At 33.1% G+C, this 19,423-nt stretch overlaps 2 protein-coding genes across 9 annotated transcripts; one reads left to right on the top strand and one right to left on the bottom strand.

Moving 5' to 3' along the window:
• Nucleotides 1–719: 719 nt before the first annotated feature.
• LOC133288657 (uncharacterized) lies at nt 720–8,445 on the bottom strand. Of its 3 annotated transcripts, XM_061486469.1 has the most exons (7): nt 8,254–8,445; nt 7,902–8,031; nt 6,837–7,415; nt 4,231–4,726; nt 2,907–2,988; nt 1,678–1,790; nt 1,012–1,133 (listed from the first exon to the last, which is right to left on the bottom strand). In XM_061486469.1, the coding sequence occupies exons 1-6, from the start codon at nt 8,281–8,283 to the stop codon at nt 1,686–1,688; spliced, it is 1,422 nt and encodes a 473-aa protein (XP_061342453.1). In that variant the 5' UTR covers nt 8,284–8,445; the 3' UTR covers nt 1,012–1,133; nt 1,678–1,685. The 3 variants fall into 3 exon arrangements, with proteins under 3 accessions (XP_061342452.1, XP_061342453.1, XP_061342454.1); XM_061486468.1 differs by lacking the exon at nt 1,678–1,790 and having other exon boundaries at nt 720–1,133; XM_061486470.1 differs by lacking the exon at nt 1,012–1,133 and having other exon boundaries at nt 1,695–1,795.
• Nucleotides 8,446–12,287: 3,842 nt separating this feature from the next.
• Nucleotides 12,288–17,029, top strand: LOC133288628 (putative pentatricopeptide repeat-containing protein At2g02150). Of its 6 annotated transcripts, none has more exons than XM_061486436.1 (4): nt 12,288–15,074; nt 15,167–15,342; nt 16,139–16,305; nt 16,843–17,029. In XM_061486436.1, exon 1 carries the CDS (start codon nt 12,457–12,459, stop codon nt 14,719–14,721), a length of 2,265 nt encoding a protein of 754 aa, XP_061342420.1. In that variant the 5' UTR covers nt 12,288–12,456; the 3' UTR covers nt 14,722–15,074; nt 15,167–15,342; nt 16,139–16,305; nt 16,843–17,029. The 6 variants fall into 6 exon arrangements, with proteins under 6 accessions (XP_061342420.1, XP_061342421.1, XP_061342419.1 ...); XM_061486437.1 differs by having other exon boundaries at nt 16,665–17,029; XM_061486435.1 differs by adding an exon at nt 15,428–15,484 and having other exon boundaries at nt 16,139–17,029.
• Nucleotides 17,030–19,423: the final 2,394 nt, after the last annotated feature.

Here is a 19,423-nt window from a genome sequence, read left to right as displayed (position 1 = left end):
ATTTTCGACGAAAAGACGAATTCTATCGAAATTTTTGATGAAATTTTCTTTTTGTCTCTATTTTCAATCGAATATGATTTTCATCGAATATTCCGTCAATTTCGTCACTATTTTCAACAGAATATTTTTCGTCGATAAATTTCGTCAGTATTTGAGACTTTTAGTAATGTCACATTTAAAAAATGATTCACACTTATGTAATTTCTATATTTTAATGCTAAAGGTATATAAATAATTTTTAATATTTCTCTTCTCAAATCCCCCAAATTAAGGGAGTTTTAATTTTAAGGGTAAGAAGAGTTTTTTCCATATTTTTTTAAACTCACAAATGAGAGGAAAGCATAAATAAACTTTCCCCTCCAAATAATAACACTCCCAAACAAAGTCTAAAAATCTCTCGTGTTAAAGGGACAAAAATTATAGTCTCACTAACCATACTTCAATTTTTTTATCTAGTTACGAGAATAACACATTAAACATCTTTTTTTGTTTGTTTGTACTTTAGTGTGAAAATTAACTCCACAAAGCAAACTTTATGGTCCCTAACTAGGCCAATAGTAGTGCTGATCCTGTTAACCTCCCACAGCCCACCTAGATACCAATAGGGGTTTCCTAGCTTATGTTACAATACATGATTATATAATAGGGATAAAAGAAATCAAGTCAACAATGTATCATGTAAATCCTACATCACATTAATTAATCGCTTGTGAATTTTCAAGTCACAAGACTATTATGAGACAAATGTCCAGCTCCTATAAAGACTGGAGTACTGGACAAATAACACAGATCTTCTAAATTGCAATTATTCTGCAAGAACACTGTAATCATTTTACACCGCAAAGGAAATACAACAACAAATGCCATTGGATACCTATAAAAAGAATAAAACATTGACAAATGACAAGGACAGCCTTTGTTCAAGAGCACCAACTGCAGCAAGAAAATGATAAATATGAGGAAGGGACATGACCAGTTCTTCGTATATACGCTGCTTGCTCTTCAGTTTTCGCAGCTTGATGATTTCTATTTGCTTCTGCTGCTGCTCGCTTTTCCTCAGCCTTGTGCCTTGCAGCTGCTAACTTATTCATAAGCTTATCATGTGCCTTGCTCCGTATTCTTTCAACCTCTACCTACAACCAATATATTATTTTTATTATTATTATTATTAGTAGTAGTAGTAGTAAGTAAAAGTATGGGTAATTAAACAAAGCTTTTTTTGGTAACACAGTATTATTTTGATTACTTGATTTATTGCTGGGAAAGTAGGTTTGCTAAAACGTTAGAAATCTAATACAAGTCATCAATGCTTATTTAATTTTCAACACTAACATCTTGATTTTCCTATTAAGATGTGTAGGTCAAGAAACCAACTCCCATAAAAACTTAAATGTCTCACCAAGCCTATTTTACCTTGTCCGAAAATTCAACTATATTTAAAGGCATGAAAGCAACAAGGATTAGACTCTAATACAATGTCAAGAACCTTTATATCTAACATAGTTCCCAATTTAAAGCGAAAACATACAGACTAAAGGATTAAACATAAACATATTCTCTCGGAAGGAGTAGGCAGTTATTTCATTATTGGGACAAAATACACATTTATTTTATGCTAATGCATGCTTTTCAAGAGACCTCGAATTCTATACTGTAAAGAATCTTGAGATACACCACCTCAAAAGCTAGCTCAAAGGGTGAGAGTGCCCAAAGCCTTTATAAACAACACGCCCCCTCACACAAGAGCTCATTGGGCTTGAAGAGTGGATGATGCAACAGGCCCAGCCTACCTGTGCTAAGAAATTCCACAAGAGAAAGTGAGAGGCGGCGAGGCTCTGATACCATGTAAAGAACCTTGGGATACACCACCTAAAAGCTAACTCAAAGGGTGGGAGTGCCCAAAGCCTTTATAAACAACATATACCAATCGGAGAAAAGCACATGGCATCTTTCTCACTCATTGGAAATTTACTAAAGCTTTCTCAAATCAGTAACACAAGAGAAGAACCATAATGGGCCACACATGATGCGTTATCACATCAGATAGCAACAAAAAGGATGTCCAATTATACACAACACTAATAACTACCGGAGCATGCATCATACATCAAGAAAAATTGCTTATAAAAGGCCAAAATTGGAAACCAGCGAGTGAATAATAGAATAATAATATGAGAACCTAGAATAGATAAAATACAAAATATAGCTTGAAAGATTAATATAACCATATCGGATAAATTTACTTTTGCATTCTTAACATGCTTCAGCAAACTGTCCCCTTTCTTGTTTTACTTTGCAGAACATTAAATGGTAGATCAATTTCTCCGAGCAATATATTTTCAAAGAGAGTATAGATAAAATTGAATACTAAAACTGAGATATTCCTCCCAGACCTGTTAGACCACTCATGAAGTCAATCTAAGTTCAATCTAAGTTTATAAATTAGAGATAGGATATTCTGACACACAAATAATGTTACGACCACATCTTAACCGTTGATTTCCGCCAATCAACGGTTATCATTTTTCAAATCAAACTCATTAATTAATTATTAATTCGCAATAAATGATAACCGTTGATTGGCGGAAATCAACGGTTAAGATGTGGTCGTAACATTGTGCGTAACATTATTTGTGTGTCACAATATCCTATCCCTATAAATTATAGTAAGATATAGATTAAAATATATTAGAAGTTCGTTTTTGTTTTCAGATTGCACATTCTGTACCAATTTAGGGTATCTTATTCATCCCATTACACAAATGATTTTTGTCATTGTTGGGCTGACCCATCCATTTTTTCATATCAGGATTAGAGGTTAACATCCAAAGGGCTGTCCCAAAAAACTAAATTAAACAGCCATGCTAGAAACAACAAAATTAGTAATAATAACAGACCATGTGTACCTCAATTTTTTTAATCTTTGCTTCTGTTTTTGCTTTCTGATGATTTTCCCATGCCTGAATTTTCATCTCCTCACGCCTAAACCTGCATAGTTAACACCATATTCCTGCTTCAGAGAAAAATTAGAGTGTAGCAATACTAAAAATAATATAGCCCATACATTTCTGAAATGGGTTAGATGCTCAAAAAATATTGGTCTCATGTTCCAAAACTCTGATCAATTATATAGAGAAAGTTTATTCGTCTTTCTTCATCTTGACACAAATAAGAAACACATCCATATATCTGTACTAGATATCCATAATTAGTCTTAAGCTATTTTTCCTATGTGTAAGATATAATATGCCAAGGAACTGACAGATATGAAAGTTAAATACACACCCATAACCCCACACATCACCAGTGAATTCAGGTCCTTATGCCTTAAGTTCGTTCTTGGCTTTTAAATTTTTTCTGTTTTTTTGTTCCTTGTGGAATACACATATCAGTTCAGTTACTTTCAAACAAATAAAGAACTGTTAGGAGAATGCAAATAATAAGGTTTAAAGGAGTTAGGTAAGAATGCCAATATGATAATCTTTTTTATCTTGAATCGCTATAAATGATGAAATGATTAAGATCAACATAAGTAAAAGAATTAGAGCACTTAAGTGCTGCACTGCAGTTTATAGCATTAAAACTTTTCAACAATCTTGTAACAGTATTTGTTTCGTCTGCTATATCTGTCTTTTTCTTTTCTTTTCACTTCTCCTGGTTAGATTCTTCATTGTCAGCAGAACATAGAAATCCAAGTACATTGTCAGCAAGACACCAGGGGGATCCACGAACATGAAAGAGTTTTATACAAGGATACTTATGGAAGAAATTTAGTAGAAATACTACATTCGTATGATTGAACACAAAAAGAGAGTCTTAGATACAGATTCTTCTGGAAAATATTCATGGATCTATGTATAAGAAAAATAATAGACAATTGTCAAGGCCCAATTTCTTGAGTCTTGAAAGCTTAAGTTATTAGTGAAGGCCCATCAATGGATATATATCTTTGAGATATCACATTCCCCTCTTTAAAGGGATTTTTGGGCAGCCCAATTACTTCCTGTTAAAATTTAATTTCATTATCAATAACGGGATTGCCAAGGATCAAATTCCTTATCACTTGGCCAAGAGGCTCAGGTACCATGTCAAGGACCAATTATCCTTAAACCTTAAAATATTAAATAGAGGCATATTTGTCGCTCTATATCTCTAAAGCAATAGAAGTTACAGGATAGGAACCAAAAAATTAACGGATAATGTTAAAATACATAACTAGAATAACTTGACCTGGCCATATACTTAGCCTTCTCAGCCTCCTCCCATGCTGCTGCACGTGCTTCAATGACACTCTTAGCTGGCTGTTCAGCTGTTTTATTTTTCAATGAAGTAGATGCAACCTTATCCTCTTCTTCTTTGCTAGCCCAGGCAGCAATGTTCATTTTACCTAGTTGTGTCCCAAGGACCATTATTTCTCGCCTGGTTTTCATTTGTAGCTCCTTTTCAGACAATTCATTCTTGTTAAGATGCAGATTGTCCCTAGGTGGATCAGTTAAAATTGACACTGGGGAAGCTCTGGTGGGAGTAGATGGCTGGGAAGAGTTAGGGCTGCGCATTGGTGTTGTTGCCCTCACTGGTGTAGCAGTTCTTGATGGCTCCTGGCTAGCAATAGGGGTCATTTCTGTACCCATATCTCTCATTGATACAGACCGAGCTGTTGAAGGGGGAGGAACAAATGTTGTTGCACTCTGGATGGCAATGGATGAATTATGCTGACTGAGACTAACTACCAATATCAAATAGCAGAAAGAAAACAAGACAACAAAGAGAATTAGTGAGAATGGACTGAATGTAATATAATTACTAAATTAAACAAGACATGATTTATTTAATTGCTTCAAATGCAATGATGTCCGCAGTATTAGCAACTTCTAGTTATAGGATTATAGAGAATTCTCAAGCATTCCAGTGTCAACATCAACATCAACATCAACATCACATAAACAAATATAAAAGAAGGGATTAACAGATAAAGGAAATATAAATAATGAATAAGAAAAATAATATAATAAAAACATAAAATATATAAATAGAAACATAAAAAATTTCTATCCCCTCACATGCTAATAGTTTTTCTCCACTCCGTCCTAAGATAAACCGCACACCAATCCATTTCTCACTTTACTAAGTATTGTCTTACTACTCTCACCCAAATAAGTTTAGGTTGACGTCTTCCTTTGTTTATGTCATGCTCCCGTAAAAAAACTTACAATCCATTTTTCCAATATACAGCCAGCTGAGTTACTCTTCGGAAGAGGATTATTTCACAATTTATCTACATCTTTATAGGAAAATTTTGTTGCAAAACCATATAAAAGGTATAAGAAGTCAATTTACTGTATATCCACTTTGGTGGCAAGTGATTATCTCGTGTCAATGCAGAATGTCATAAGAGAATATTGTCAAAATTTGATCACTTCACTGGTGATGCAGGGACAGTGGAAGGCATAGGGTTTGCAGGCAATAGGAAAGCATCATAGGTCTAGATTGGTAGCTCTTAGGTTGCCATGTACAGAAGCTGCAAGATTAGGACTTGGGGTTTGATGGTATTTCGGGCAAATTCAAGCAAGGAATAATAAAGGATTTGATGGGATGAAGGTTTAATTCTTTCTACCAAAATATCTGATCCAGGTTGTTGATAAACTTAATAAAACTACAAAAGAAGATAAAAGCAGGGAAAATACCAAGGCATCTCACCTATAGTTAAGGAATTACACTGGGAAAATTTATAGTCCAACTTCAGTACTGAAAAAGTGGGTACTACCACCATTCATTTTTTTTAATAAATACTTAGCCACCTTCTAAATTAGCATTCAACTCTGACCATGTTTTGAAAATAACTTAAATGCAAAAAAATGAATTGCAGTAGTACCCACTCTTTCAGTATTACTACTATTGGACTACAAATTTTACCAAAAGAAAGAGATGCATCACGATCCTAGCAGCTGGAATTATCACAGAAAATTTTATCTTTGATTTTCTACTTTTGATAGTTAATTACATCATTCATACAGGACTCATCAAACTTGGGGATCAAGTAAACCATAACTTAAGGCCCAAGTTGAATAAACAGCCGCAAATTGTAATGTCCCACATCGGTTGGAGAGGGGAACGAAGCATGTCTTATAAGGGTGTGGATACCTCTTCTAGTGTGAGGCCTTTTGTGGGGTGTCCCAAGAAACAAAACCGTGAGCTCGACGGTGCTTGTGCGCAGGGCAAAGCGGACAATATCATGCTACAGGGTTTGAGGCTGTTACATTTTGGTATCAGAGCCTGGCCCTGGACCGGTGTGTACAGCGGGGACGCTGTATTCCCAGTGGGGGAGGATGTAATGTCCCACATCGGTTGGAGAGGGGAACGAAGCATGCCTTATAAGGGTGTGGATACCTCTTCTAGTGTGAGGCCTTTTGTGGGGTGTCCCAAGAAACAAAACCGTGAGCTCGACGGTGCTTGTGCGCGGGGCAAAGCGGACAATATCATGCTACAGGGTTTGAGGCTGTTACACAAATAAACATAAAAGCCTAAAGGTCCTAAAAATAATAATAACCTAAGAAAAGCCCACAAATCTAAAGCCCATACAAATACCTCTAGACCAGAAAATAAGCTATTAACTAAATTAACACTAATCTACCTAAATTTTAATTGTGATCTTTAAGCTTACGTCCTCTGAATTGCATAGCCTGCATCAACTGGACATAGTGGAAGTTAAAAAAGACCACATAATTTTTCACAAAAATAGCATAAAAGCAAAAATTTTACGCATTTTGAATAGACAAAAAGCATGTTTATGTGAAGACTTCCAATAAAAAAATTCTAAAACAAGATCAAAAGTTTACCATAAGAATTTGCAATTGCATATGGGTCAGCCTCCCAACCCACACACTTCTGTCCTCCACTTTCCATCTTCGTTTGATTTGTATCGATTTGCTTTGTATCTGGTTCATCTAAAGCAATTTCTCTTTGATCTGGAACTTCAACAACAACCTTCATTGAAGATTGTCGGCTTCCATAACCAAGACTGCCACCCTTACGCAGTCCTACTTGTCCACCTTGCCCCTGTGTCTGTGCTATCTTTGGCCTGTTGGATGTTGGACTTGCTATCCACTTCTGAGCATCATCCCATTTAGATGGTGCTGGTTTTGAGAATGGCCCCATAGGCACTCTCTGTGAAGCACGCTCAGACTTTTGAAATTCAAACATTGATGAGGACATGCTTATATTATCATTGCCACTATCATAATCTAAAGAAGGGTCTTCTAGGGTTCTATGCCCTGAAGTCACTGCTGTGTTAGCCTTCAGAATACGATCACCACCAACTGCCTCTATGCTAAAGGTGCGAGCTGTAGCTGAAGTTGAATAATCAGGAAGGACACTCACAACATCTACATCTTTACAATGATCAGAACTGCTACCACCTGTAACCAATACGTCAAATAAAAGCAAGCTTACTGAAATCAAAGTAGGAAATACCAACCATTATATTATAATACAAACACATACATATATGACACTGCTTACAATATCATAATATAAAATCTGAATTTGAAACTTTTCAAACCAAAGAAAGATAGACTCAAGGTTCAACCAGTAGTTTACCATATTTGAGATACCAAGTACATTATATAATCAAATAATGTCTCGTTCCCTTTTCTTCATTTTCTTCTCCCCTTTTGCATCTAATTTAAATCATAGCATACTGCTAAATTTCCAGTGACAAGAAAACTAGAGGAGTGAAATGAGTACATCATAAGAAACAACGCAACAAGAGTGAAGTAGAAATCACTACACTCAATCAAATCTTACATTTTGAGAAACTCAAAATCTTAGATTTACTATTTCTCAACCTTCTGCCCAGCATTATAATTTCAAGGAAACCAGAACAATCACGTGAAAGAGCATACCACATTCATCCATGTCTGAAATTTGAGATCTCGTGTTGAAAGTAGAACCAATCTCTTCCTCTTCTTTCCTCTTCTTCTCCACACCCAATAGCATACTCCTCAATTTTCCAGGTGAAAATCCCCCACCACCCTGCAAACCCAAGTTCCCATAATACCAAAAGGCAAATCAGATAACCCCAAAAAAGAACAGATCAAAAGAAGTGTTTGCAGTTTACAGTTAACTCGAGCAGAGTAAACAACTTTGACAATGATATACTTAGTTTCCAAGTAGTATAGAACTTTGGTAATAGTGAAAGATCAAAAATTGCAAAAACAAAACTAAGTGTGAAGCAAATTAGAGAGAAAGAAAAACCTGAGGCTTTTGGATCCTTTCATAATCCATAATTGATAAATGGGTTGGTCTTGTTGGAGCAAAAATGCAATCTTTACATAATGCAGTGCAGATGCAGTACTCAGTTTGTGTGTTCTTCTATGCTCTAAGCAAGTACCTCTTAGGGGTTGAAGCTTTTAAGTTGCAAAGGTTACAATTTCTTTTCTGTTTCAACTTCCAATGAGCATAGAGAGAGAGAGAGAGAGAAGACATGAAGATGCAGCCATGGACCTGCTGTCCCTTGTTTGTACCGCTTCAGCTCCTATCAGATGCTTTTTGGGGTCCACTTTCCCGACTCCTATAATGTAATCCCATTTGTTACTTCTATGCGATTATTATTTGTCTTGTATTGCAAAACTCATTACAATATCAGATAGTAATGGGAAAATGATGATTAGAGAGGAGTTTAACTTCGATAACCTTAATCTTGTTGCCACGTGATTGGATGATGCAGTAATGCTTAATCAAAGTTAACTTTATAGGGTTTTTAAGGATAAGAGTTTTTTAGATTGAGTTTGTATGTAAAGTTTATTTTTGGAGGTATTTTAATCGGGTTCATTGTTTTGTGATTAGTTTGATTCGGGATAGGTCATGAGATTAAGACTTTAAACTTCTTTCAAAAATGATATTGGAAAGAAACCCTACCTGTTCAGTTTTTTGGTACCAATTGAACTACTATTATTTGGTGTGTATACAATTTATAAATAAGAGTGTTTTAATCCTTGCAATTTCAATGAGTTAACATTATCCTATACTTTAAATTCAATCCAAATGTATACTTTTTGTTTTTGCATTTTGGAGATATATTCACTTTAGGTGTTTTTTTTTTAATTTAAAATATATGCTGTGGCTAGAATAATCTGAATACAATGTATGAGTTAGACTGATAACATTAAAGAAAAAAAATTGATCTGACTTTGATGACACAGTTAAACTCGACCAGAAGTAAATTATCTGCAACGGACTGCGTTTTTTCACAAGTTCAAAAAGATCATAATTAAATGTTATAATTATTAAGTTTTTCTTTTTTAAGTTTTAATTACATTAAATCTTAAAATAAACATTCATTTATTTTAAATAAAATTTATTTCCAAATCTTTTAATATGAATCAATTTGAATTTTTATTATAAATTAAATAATATATTTTTAAATTAATATTTTTAAATTTTGATTATATAAATAAGTAAAGGAAATACAAACCAACAAGTTAATTTTTATTTTTATTTTGGCAAGCAAACCAACAAGTTAATTTTTATTTTTATTTTGGCAAGCAAACCAACAAGTTAATTTAAACAATCATCGTTTACCAAAAAAAAAATAAACAATCATCTGCATAGGATAAATTTTGGATAAACAATTTGACGACCTAAACTACACTTGACTCGCTATTAGTTAGTCTTTTACTCAACCCACATTTATGATCAACTAGAAGTCTAGAATTAACTTATCTAATTTAAAGCTTGTTTCACACCTCTTTTTATTAAGTTAAAAGTTTTAAACTAAAGTTAAAAAAAAAGCTTTAAAAATAAAATTACAAGCTGTTTGATAATTATATAAAAAATTTAGGTTAAAGATTACTTAAAACTGTTCATGTTAAAAAAAAAAACATACATTTCAGAAAAAACTAATACAACTTAAAAAAAAGCTCATTTTAAGAGCTTTTGGCTTTTGATTTTTTTCTTCATTATAATTTTTTTTATTATAAGAACTTTTGTAAAAAAATTTTTGATCTAACTTCTACTTATAAAAAGAAGAGAAGTTAAAAAGTAAAATAAAAATAAACACTTAAAGTTAGTTTGATAAGCAAAGCACATATTTAAAAAGTAGTCATATTTTTAAGAGATTATCAACCTTATCTTCCTAAAATTAATCAGAGAGAAAGAAGTTTGTGTGTTTTTCTTTGTTGTTAAAAAAGAGTGTTTTAAAAAAAAATCATATAACGAAAAAATATATTTAGCTTATTATTTTTTTAATAGATATTAAGCGTTTGAAATTGACCTACATTTTTTTTAGTTGGGGTGATAAAATTTAACGTTGTGTTAATTTTTCGAATCAGTTTGATTTGTTAAAAATACGAAATATCATGTGATAGGATATTGTGACACCCAAGTTATGTTACATTAATGTGACACCCAGTCAATCTCACCGTTAGATCGCTTATGTTGATCCAACGGTTATATTTATTTCCATCTTTGTATGGTCATGATTTCCCAAATTTAATATTTAATATTTATTTTTGCCTTTGTATGGTTATGATTTCCCATATTTAATGCTTTCACTTTAAATTTGGAAAATCATGACCATACAAAGATGGAAATAAATATAACCGTTGGATCAACATAAGCGATCTAACGGTGAGATTGACTGGGTGTCACATGAGTGTAACATAACTTGGGTGTCACAATATCCTATCCCAAATATCATATACCAAAAATAAAAATAAAAGTAAAAAAGAAATATCATATTAAAAAATGTTTGATGTTTGTCATTCTAAATGACATAAATTATGTCATTTTTGGAGATAGATAAACACAGAAAAAATGAAAATCATAAGAGAAAGAAAGTGAGTGGTTTTTTTTAATTTAAAATTTAAATAAATAAAAATTCTGTGTGTCTCTCTCTTGAAATGACATAATTTTATGTCATTTAAAATGACAAATACTTTTTCCTATTAAAAATTATATTATATTTTTGAGCTCTTCAACAAATTCATCCTTCGGCCAGTCTGGTTCGAACATTATTAGATCTTATAATTATTCAAATAATATAAGTATTAAAAAAATATATGAAAAAAATATATAAGTTCTTAAATTTTTTATTACTGACTGAACCAATTATCTACATAAAGAAATTTAGAAAAATACCAACTCGGTTCAAAATAATTTTTTTTAGCTTTATAGTCCAATTCTTCAATGAATTTTATTAATCTCATATTAAAGGAGATAAGTTATTTCATGCATAGAGATAAATTTGTGGGGAGAATTCATAAATTAAGAATATTTAATAATATATCTAATTTTCTAATTTGAATTCATTACTCCATTGCCTCTGAAAAATAGAAAGAAAAGAAAAAAAAGTAGCACCGTTATCGAAGAGTGTGTAAGAGAAAAATTTATCATATATTTGTCGTTTTAAATGACAGAAAATTATGTCATTTTAAGAGAGATACAAACACAGAAAATTTAAATTTTAAATTAAAAAAACCACTCACTTTCTCCCTCACATTATTTTCGTTTTTTCTGTGTCTATCTCTCTCCTAAAATAACATAATTTATGTCATTTAAAATGACAAACACCAAATCCTATAACATAAGACTAATTTTTTCCTTCTTCAATCTCATGGCTTCCTCGTCAAATAGTTAAAAGACAACAAATTGTCCCTCAACCTAAAGAAAATAAATAAATAAACAAAGAAAAATATAGATAAATTTATCTGTATTTGGTGTCAAGACGATATTGTTTTAGGTTGAAAACTTAAAAATTATAATTAAAAAAAGGGTTTTATAAGAGTTATATTGTAAAAAAAAGTGATTGTATAATGTTATAGAGATTCGTTTTGCGTGCCATAGTTTTTTTTTTCCTCAAAAAATATGGGCCTTATAAAATGTTGTGTGTAAAAAACTTTATTGTGTCATGTTAAATGATAAATGTAAATTCCTTAAAAAAATTATTATAATTTTAAAATAAATTATAATTATAAAAATATCTTAATTTCTGTCTCAAAACAACGTCATTTATAAGATATTGTGACAACCAAATAATGTTACTACCACATCTTAACCGTTGATTTCTGCCAATCAACGGTTATCATTTTTAAATCAAACTCATTAATTAATTATTAATTCACAATAAATGATAACCGTTGATTGACAGAAATCAACGATTAAGATGTGGTAGTAATATTAGCAGTAACGTTATCACAATATCCTATTCCCTAAAAAAAACCCATAAACAAATGACCAAAAAGATGAAAAAATGACTGCGAATTTTAACGCAATGAACAGAATGGTCTTCCCCAAGTATTTCATTAACCCTAACAGCGTTCATTGCTTCTTGTTCCTCAAAGCATCATCCATCTCCACTTCATTCCATTACTCTAAGCAATGAACAGTTCATGCACTACCAACTCCAACCCCCAATATGAAGAAGAACAAGATTGTAATTGAAGTTGTTTTTCACCAAACATGTTGCTTTTTAAGCGCAACCTCTTCCACATCAGTGGCAGGGCCTCACCCCGAGTAAGCTCCTTCTGTTCCTCATTTCCTCAAAACCCATTTTCTCTTTTCCTCACTGTTTCATCCTCGTCCTCTCAAATTTCGATTTTTGCTTGCCCCATGATTTGGTTCACTAGCTTTCTCTGTGTTATAAGATACCCTTTTGTCTCAAAACCTTCTTTTGATGACATTGCTTCCGAAACAGTGCGTAGTTTATTGCAACAGGATTGTCCCCATATGTTTGATTCCGCATTGGCACCCATTTTGGTGTCTAAGGCTTTGGTGAAACTGAAAGAGGACCCAAAATCGGCCTTGAAGTTGTTCAAGTGGGCAGGGGATAGAGTTGGGTTTTGCAACTCTATGGAGTCTTATTGTATCATGGCTCACATTTTGTTTTGTGGGAAATTTTATCTTGATGCTAGAAATGTGATTAAGGAGTGGTTTTTGTTGAGGAGGGAACTTCCGGGTTGTGATTGCTTTGATATGTTGTGGTTGACCAGGAATGTTTGTAGGCCTGGGTTTGGTGTGTTTGATACTTTGTTTAGTGTCTTAGTGGAGTTGGGGATGCTTGAGCAAGCTAGTCAATGCTTTAGGAAGATGAACAAGTTCAGGGTTCTGCCAAAAATGAGGTCCTGTAATGACCTTCTTCACAGGCTTTCAAAATCAGGCAAAGGGAAATTGTCAATAAGTTTTTTCAAGGACATTGTTGGCGCTGGCCTTTCGCCCTCGGTTTTCACATATAATATAATGATAGGCTATTTTACCAAAGAAGGGGACCTAGAAGCTGCTAGGAATTTTTTTGAACAAATGAAACAGAAGGGTCTTACGCCAGACTTAGTCACTTATAATTCTCTCATTGATGGGTACGGAAAGGTAGGATTATTAACTGAAGCAATTACAGTATTTGAGGAAATGAAAGATGCAGGATGTGAACCGGATGTGATAACATACAACTCTCTAATTAATTGCTTCTGTAAATTTGAAAGAATTCCTCAAGCTTTTAAGTATCTACATGAGATGAAGGAAAGAGAGTTGAAACCAAATGTTGTAACATATAGTACACTAATTGATGCATTTTGCAAAGCAGGCATGATGCTGGAAGCAATTAAATTTTTTGTTGACATGATACGTATTGGTCTTCGACCCAATGAATTTACATATACATCTTTGATTGATGCAAATTGTAAAATAGGTGATCTGAGTGAAGCATTTAAACTGGCTAGTGAGATGTTACAGGCTGGACTTAACTTAAACGTTGTCACTTATACTGCGTTATTGGATGGTCTTTGTGAAGATGGTAGAATGAAAGAAGCAGAGGAATTATTTAGGGCATTGTTGAAAGCTGGAGTGACTCTTAATCAGCAAATTTATACTTCCCTTGTTCATGGATATATCAAGGCTAAGATGATAGAGAATGCCACAGATATTTTAGAGGAAATGAACAAGAGAAACTTCAAACCAGATTTGTTGCTGTATGGAACCAAAATATGGGGACTTTGTAGCCAAAATAAGATACAAGAATCTGAGGCTGTAATACGTGAGATGAGGGATTGTGGTTTGACTGCGAATAGTTATATATACACCACCCTTATGGATGCATATTTGAAGGTTGGGAAAACCACGGAGGCTGTTAATCTATTACAAGAGATGCAGGAATTGGGTATCGAGGCAACAGTTGTTACTTATAGTGTACTAATTGATGGTTTATGCAAAAAAGGTTTTATCCACGAGGCTGTTAGTTACTTTGACCACATGACTAGCACTGGTTTGCAACCTAATATAATGATTTTTACTGCTCTTATTGATGGCCTTTATAAAAATGATTGTGTTGAAGCAGGCAAGAAGGTGTTCAATGATATGCTGGATAAGGGAATCAGTCCAGATAAATTAGTTTACACTGCTTTGATTGATGGAAACCTGAAGCATGGAAATCCTCAAGAAGCTTTGAGTTTGCGAAATAAAATGGTTGAAATGGGTATGGAGCTAGACCTGCATGCTTATACTTCATTGATTTGGGGTTTTTCTCATTGTGGTCAATTACAACAGGCAAAATCATTCCTAGATGAGATGCTCGGAAAGGGAATAATTCCTGATGAGGTTCTATGTATTTGTCTATTGAGAAAATATTATGAGCTAGGTGACAGCAATGAAGCTCAGGCACTTCATAATGATATGATGAGGAGGGGCCTAATTTCTGAGACTCTTGACATAACAGTTACCTCTGTACGCACTTGAGAGGGAAAACATGTTTTATGTACCCGGTTTACTGTTCCTTATTTTTGTGGCCCGCAATCTAGAATGTTTCATTTTTTTTGCCAAAGTTCAATAGCTTAATTGAAATGAATTTGATGCATCATTATATATGGCAACTGCCTGTTCTAATTGATGCATTCTCATTCTCAAGGCACTCGTTCCCTCATGATGTAAATCCTGCAGCTTTTGGGACTTGCATTTCAGTATTCATGCTTTCATGTGATCAACAAGTTGACTGTAAAATGATGCTTTCCTGGTTTGAAGAAGTTTTAATTTTCATCAGGGAGTGATGATCAATTTGGCTAATATTCTGAGTAGAAAGCTCATAATTGTAGGTACTTACTCTTCTATATACTTAGATTTCTTTTTTTCCTTTCAAGTTATATACTTGATGTAATTTGTCTTATATGCTTATTCCTTTTGCTAGAGTGCATTTTCTTCTACACCTGTGTTACGAAATTGTACAAGCTGAGTGCTTCCAAGTCTGGAACTGAGTCTTACAGAATCAATAGTCAGAAGACTCGGAACAAGAAATCTTTTATATGGCAGGCGTAGAGGAGTTCAGCCATAGTGGATGCCCTTTTCACCACTTCGACATACAAGGTGTATGATACTTTCTTGGCATATTATTAATTATATTAATGTCAACACATGTAACCGTAGTAGTGATCTCAAGTTGCTGCATTAGATGTAGGCCCTGTTGGAGAAGTATCACTTTTGAGCTTATTTCTGTGAATTTCACAATGTAAGCATTTATGATTTAACATTTTCCAAATAGTTCATAAATTTAGAAAGCAATTTTTATTTTGATGATTGTCAGTACTGTCATTTCTTCTGAATTTATATTGTGCAATGAGATTAGAATGATATGCGGTTTTTTTTTAATTGCTAACTTGTTAGGAAAGTCTGTCTTTGATTTCTTCCTCCCATATTCCTGCTTAACAGTGTGTACCACCCATTCCACTTTTTTACTTTTTCAATTTGAATTTATTCCTGAAATGAACCATCAAAATATTATGGTTAACTTGACAGACTCTACGTGTGATTTTCATAGATCTCTGGTTTTAGTTATGCTATAATCTCCATATACTTTTTTAACACATTTTGTTTACGTAGGTCCATAGGAATAAATCACTATTTCCTACGTGGGAGGATTATTCCAAGTGTTACATAATTTAACCTATCTTTTTTTAATCACACTATTCTGAAACCTATTTTCATAAAATATTCAAAGGCTGGCTGTGTTATTTTCTTTAGAAATGTTGGGGCTCAAAATTGTTCGATTTGGAACGTGCTATTACTTTTAAGTTGATGAGACATGGTTGGTTGTTATAGATTTTGCTTTTGTGTGTACTGCACTGCGTATATGACATCTTTTAAGTTCTTCTGTATTGTGTAGTCAAAGTTCGTCTGGAAGCTGAGGAGTTTTATGCAACTTGTATGGTATTGTGCATGGATAACGGAGGTTACATTAAGGAGCCAAAAGGTCTCTGGTTAGAAATTGTGGTGCACCTTAATGGTTGGACACATACGGGCTTCTCAAGTTCTCTTCTCAGTGCATGTTTGGTAGTTTTTATTTCTAGTTTCTCTTTTCCTTATAAGCAGAACTTTAGCCAAATATAATTTCTAAAAAGCTCATATCATGGAAGGAGTTTTTTTTGTAATGAAGAAAAGTGTTAAAAGCTAAAAGTTACTAGAGGGAGTTTTTTTTATGATGGATATCAGCTTCTTGGAGTTCTCATATTTATTTTTCAATTATATCTTTATTCTAAACTTTTATTAATGAATTTTATCATTTATCCCAATAATAAATTATTTTATCTCCCTGAATAATTTTATATAAAACAGCTTTTAACTTTATTTTTTATGATTAGTTTTAACTTTTAAAATAATTTTTAACTCAAACTTTTTTGTTTGTCAAACAGGCTCTCGGTCTTGTATCTATCAAAGACACTCACAAAGTCTAAAATTCAGGGTTTTTATTTTTATTTTTATTTTTTGTATTTAAAAGTTCAAAGATCTCATTTTAAGGTTAGGGTATGTCACAAACTTCAAGGATGATTTACAAATAACTTACTAATAAAAAATTAACATCATTTGCAGGTGTTTTGACAACCGTCTTTATATCACTGTGAAAGAACAAGTAAATGGGACAACGTGCCAAAACAATGCCCCTATGACTCTAGCTACATATTTTTTAAGTTTGGCATTAAGTATTTTCACACCTATAAATACAATGATTTGTATGTCAGTTTCATATGTGACAATTTGACAATACAATCTTGAATCTGGGGACCATGTTAAACAGATGTGGATAAAGAATGCATTTAAGTCCTATTATGACCATGCAGGGAATGGTGGTACGTATGGAATAGACTGTTTTAGATTTTTGTTAGCGGAAAGAAATTCAGCCCACATAAGCCCTATATTTAATTTCTACCTAAAAAAAAAGGGAAAATTTTAATAAACATTTCCTTGTATGATGGAATCCAAAGAAAAAGGGGGTCACAGAAAATTAATGTGAGCGGTGGAATCCAAAGAAAAAGTGGAAGAAAAAAAAAACAATTTTGATGAAAAGTATGCGAGTACAGAAGATGTGTTTTATTTTATTTTATAAATAATAGAACTGTATAAAACATTATGCAATAGGAAAGGGCGGAATGTAAATGTTGGTCAATAGTGGTGAAAGTGAGTTAGGCTGGGCCGAGCTTTGCCCCGTACAGTCTAAGTCTATGTAAAAAAATTTCAATTTGGCTCGGCCTGATAGCATAGTATGAGTCTAACTGTTAGCCTGTCTTGGCCCATTTGTAAAAAACAAATGGCTTGGCCCAGCCCGTTGGCCTGTTAATTTTTAACTTCCAAGCAGACCATGAATCAACTCCACAAAATACTCAAATTCTATTGTTAAAACAAAAATGACAATTTTAACGTCCAAACAGAACCATGAATCACAACAATAACTCATCACAATCTGCATTTAAGTTACTGTCAAAAGCATGAAGGTGAACAATTGGGCCAGCCTTGGAGGCTCATGGACCAAGCTTAATACATTAGTATACCGGCCCAATTATGTAATCAAACTTTTACAGCAGCCTGAACCCAACCTGCCAAGTAAAAAAGCCGAGCCAGGCCAGGCCACTAATGGACCGGGTTGTAGGCCCCTGTAGGCCGGCCCGGCCCAGTTTCACCCCTATTGGTCAATAACATTTCTTTCAAATATCATTTGTATTTATAAAAAATAATTTAGAGTATTAATTTGTCAAAATTGTTACCATGCCTACATATATTTTAATACAGTAAGAATCAAACACATGATGAGAATAGAGAGCAGTAGTAAAAGAATGGTAATAGGTGGCATGTGGCGGCAGTAGCCGTGATAAGGGTTGTGGAGGGGACAGCAACAGCCGTGATAGGAAGTTTATTATGGCGGAGGTAGAGAGTAATGACAAACACGATGTGGTGATTATGATAGAGCAATAATAATGTTAGTGGTGGAGACCATAACAATGGCAAGAGTGGAATAATAATGATAGTTGATAGAGTAATGGTAGGGAAATGGCTAGGAGACGACAAGGGTTGGGGTAGTAATGGTAGAGTGATCCTATTGTACAATAGTAAAAGATATAAAATATAAATACTTGCGGTACAATAGTAATTATGAAAAATATGAATGATATAAAAAAAACCATGTATCACTAGTTATCCTATTATATGAAAAAATCTAAAATATCACCGTTGTATGGAAATCCAAGAACATAATATATCGGTTCACATGTTTATTGAGAGAAAAAGATATAAGTTTAATATTGTAATTATTTAAAATACATTCATCATGTTACAGAAAATTTATCATGTCATGCAATAAAAATAAAACACCACATGGGCCCAACATGTTGTTTAAAAAAAAAAGTGGTACAAAGATCGATGGATCAATAGGACAATGTGGTATTTTCTTGTAACATAACATTTATAAACTCCTCTAATTATGTATTTCAAAAAATACATAATTTATAATTTCATTTGTAACGAAATTCGTATCGAGCAGTTCTCTTATTGTAGGAATTACAATTCGTAAAGTGACAAAAAAATACGTTGGACTTATTCTATTCATATTTCATTCTAATGATCCAATATTGACCTATGGACTGCATTTAAACATTAGCACAAGAATGGATTCGACATGTCAGTATAATCCTTGAATATGGAATACACTGTCCATATTCTTGAATATTCCACGCATATTTGTAAAGTATTTCTATTTTTATACCAATCATTTGGTATACTCTTTCTCTGCATCTAATATATGGAATCAACAAGAATCAACCAAGGAAATGATATGATTATGTTGAGTTGTAATCTAGTCACTTTACTTTTCATGGTAACTAAAAGATACAAGATTTAAAAGACCAAAGAATGAATCAGGCAAAAGGGAAAACAAAATTGTAACATTGATATAAATTATAATGATGATTGTCTACCAAAAAAATAAAATAAAAATTATAATGATGACTTGTATGGCCTTTCTGTAGTTACTTGGCATGTTTGCAGCTTAGCGATTTAGTGGTACTTGGTGAAGTGTTTTATTTCAATTATTTTTTTTCTGGTAAGCGTTTCATTTCAATTTATATATTATATTGATTAACCAAATATCAAACTAATTTAAATAATAGTTTAATCAAGTATG

The sequence above is a fragment of the Gastrolobium bilobum genome, unplaced genomic scaffold (genome assembly GCF_033153095.1).
Source record: "Gastrolobium bilobum isolate Gb01-03AN ecotype WA unplaced genomic scaffold, APGP_CSIRO_Gbil_v1 utg12205, whole genome shotgun sequence".
NCBI classification, from domain to species: domain Eukaryota; kingdom Viridiplantae; phylum Streptophyta; class Magnoliopsida; order Fabales; family Fabaceae; genus Gastrolobium; species Gastrolobium bilobum.
The sequence above is the reverse complement of the archived record's forward strand: the minus strand, read 5'-3'. Positions and strand labels throughout refer to the sequence as shown.

Coding starts and splice junctions, on each gene's coding strand:
- LOC133288628 (XM_061486438.1), top strand. CDS start 12,457: ATGTTGCTTTTTAAGCGCAACCTCTTCCACATCAGTGGCAGGGCCTCA.
- LOC133288657 (XM_061486468.1), bottom strand. CDS start 8,283: ATGGATTATGAAAGGATCCAAAAGCCTCAG. Junction 7,416..7,901: donor TTCAGACATGGATGAATGTG/GTATGCTCTTTC, acceptor TATTGGTTACAG/GTGGTAGCAGTTCTGATCAT. Junction 2,989..4,230: donor AAGGCTAAGTATATGGCCAG/GTCAAGTTATTC, acceptor TTAACTATGCAG/GTTTAGGCGTGAGGAGATGA.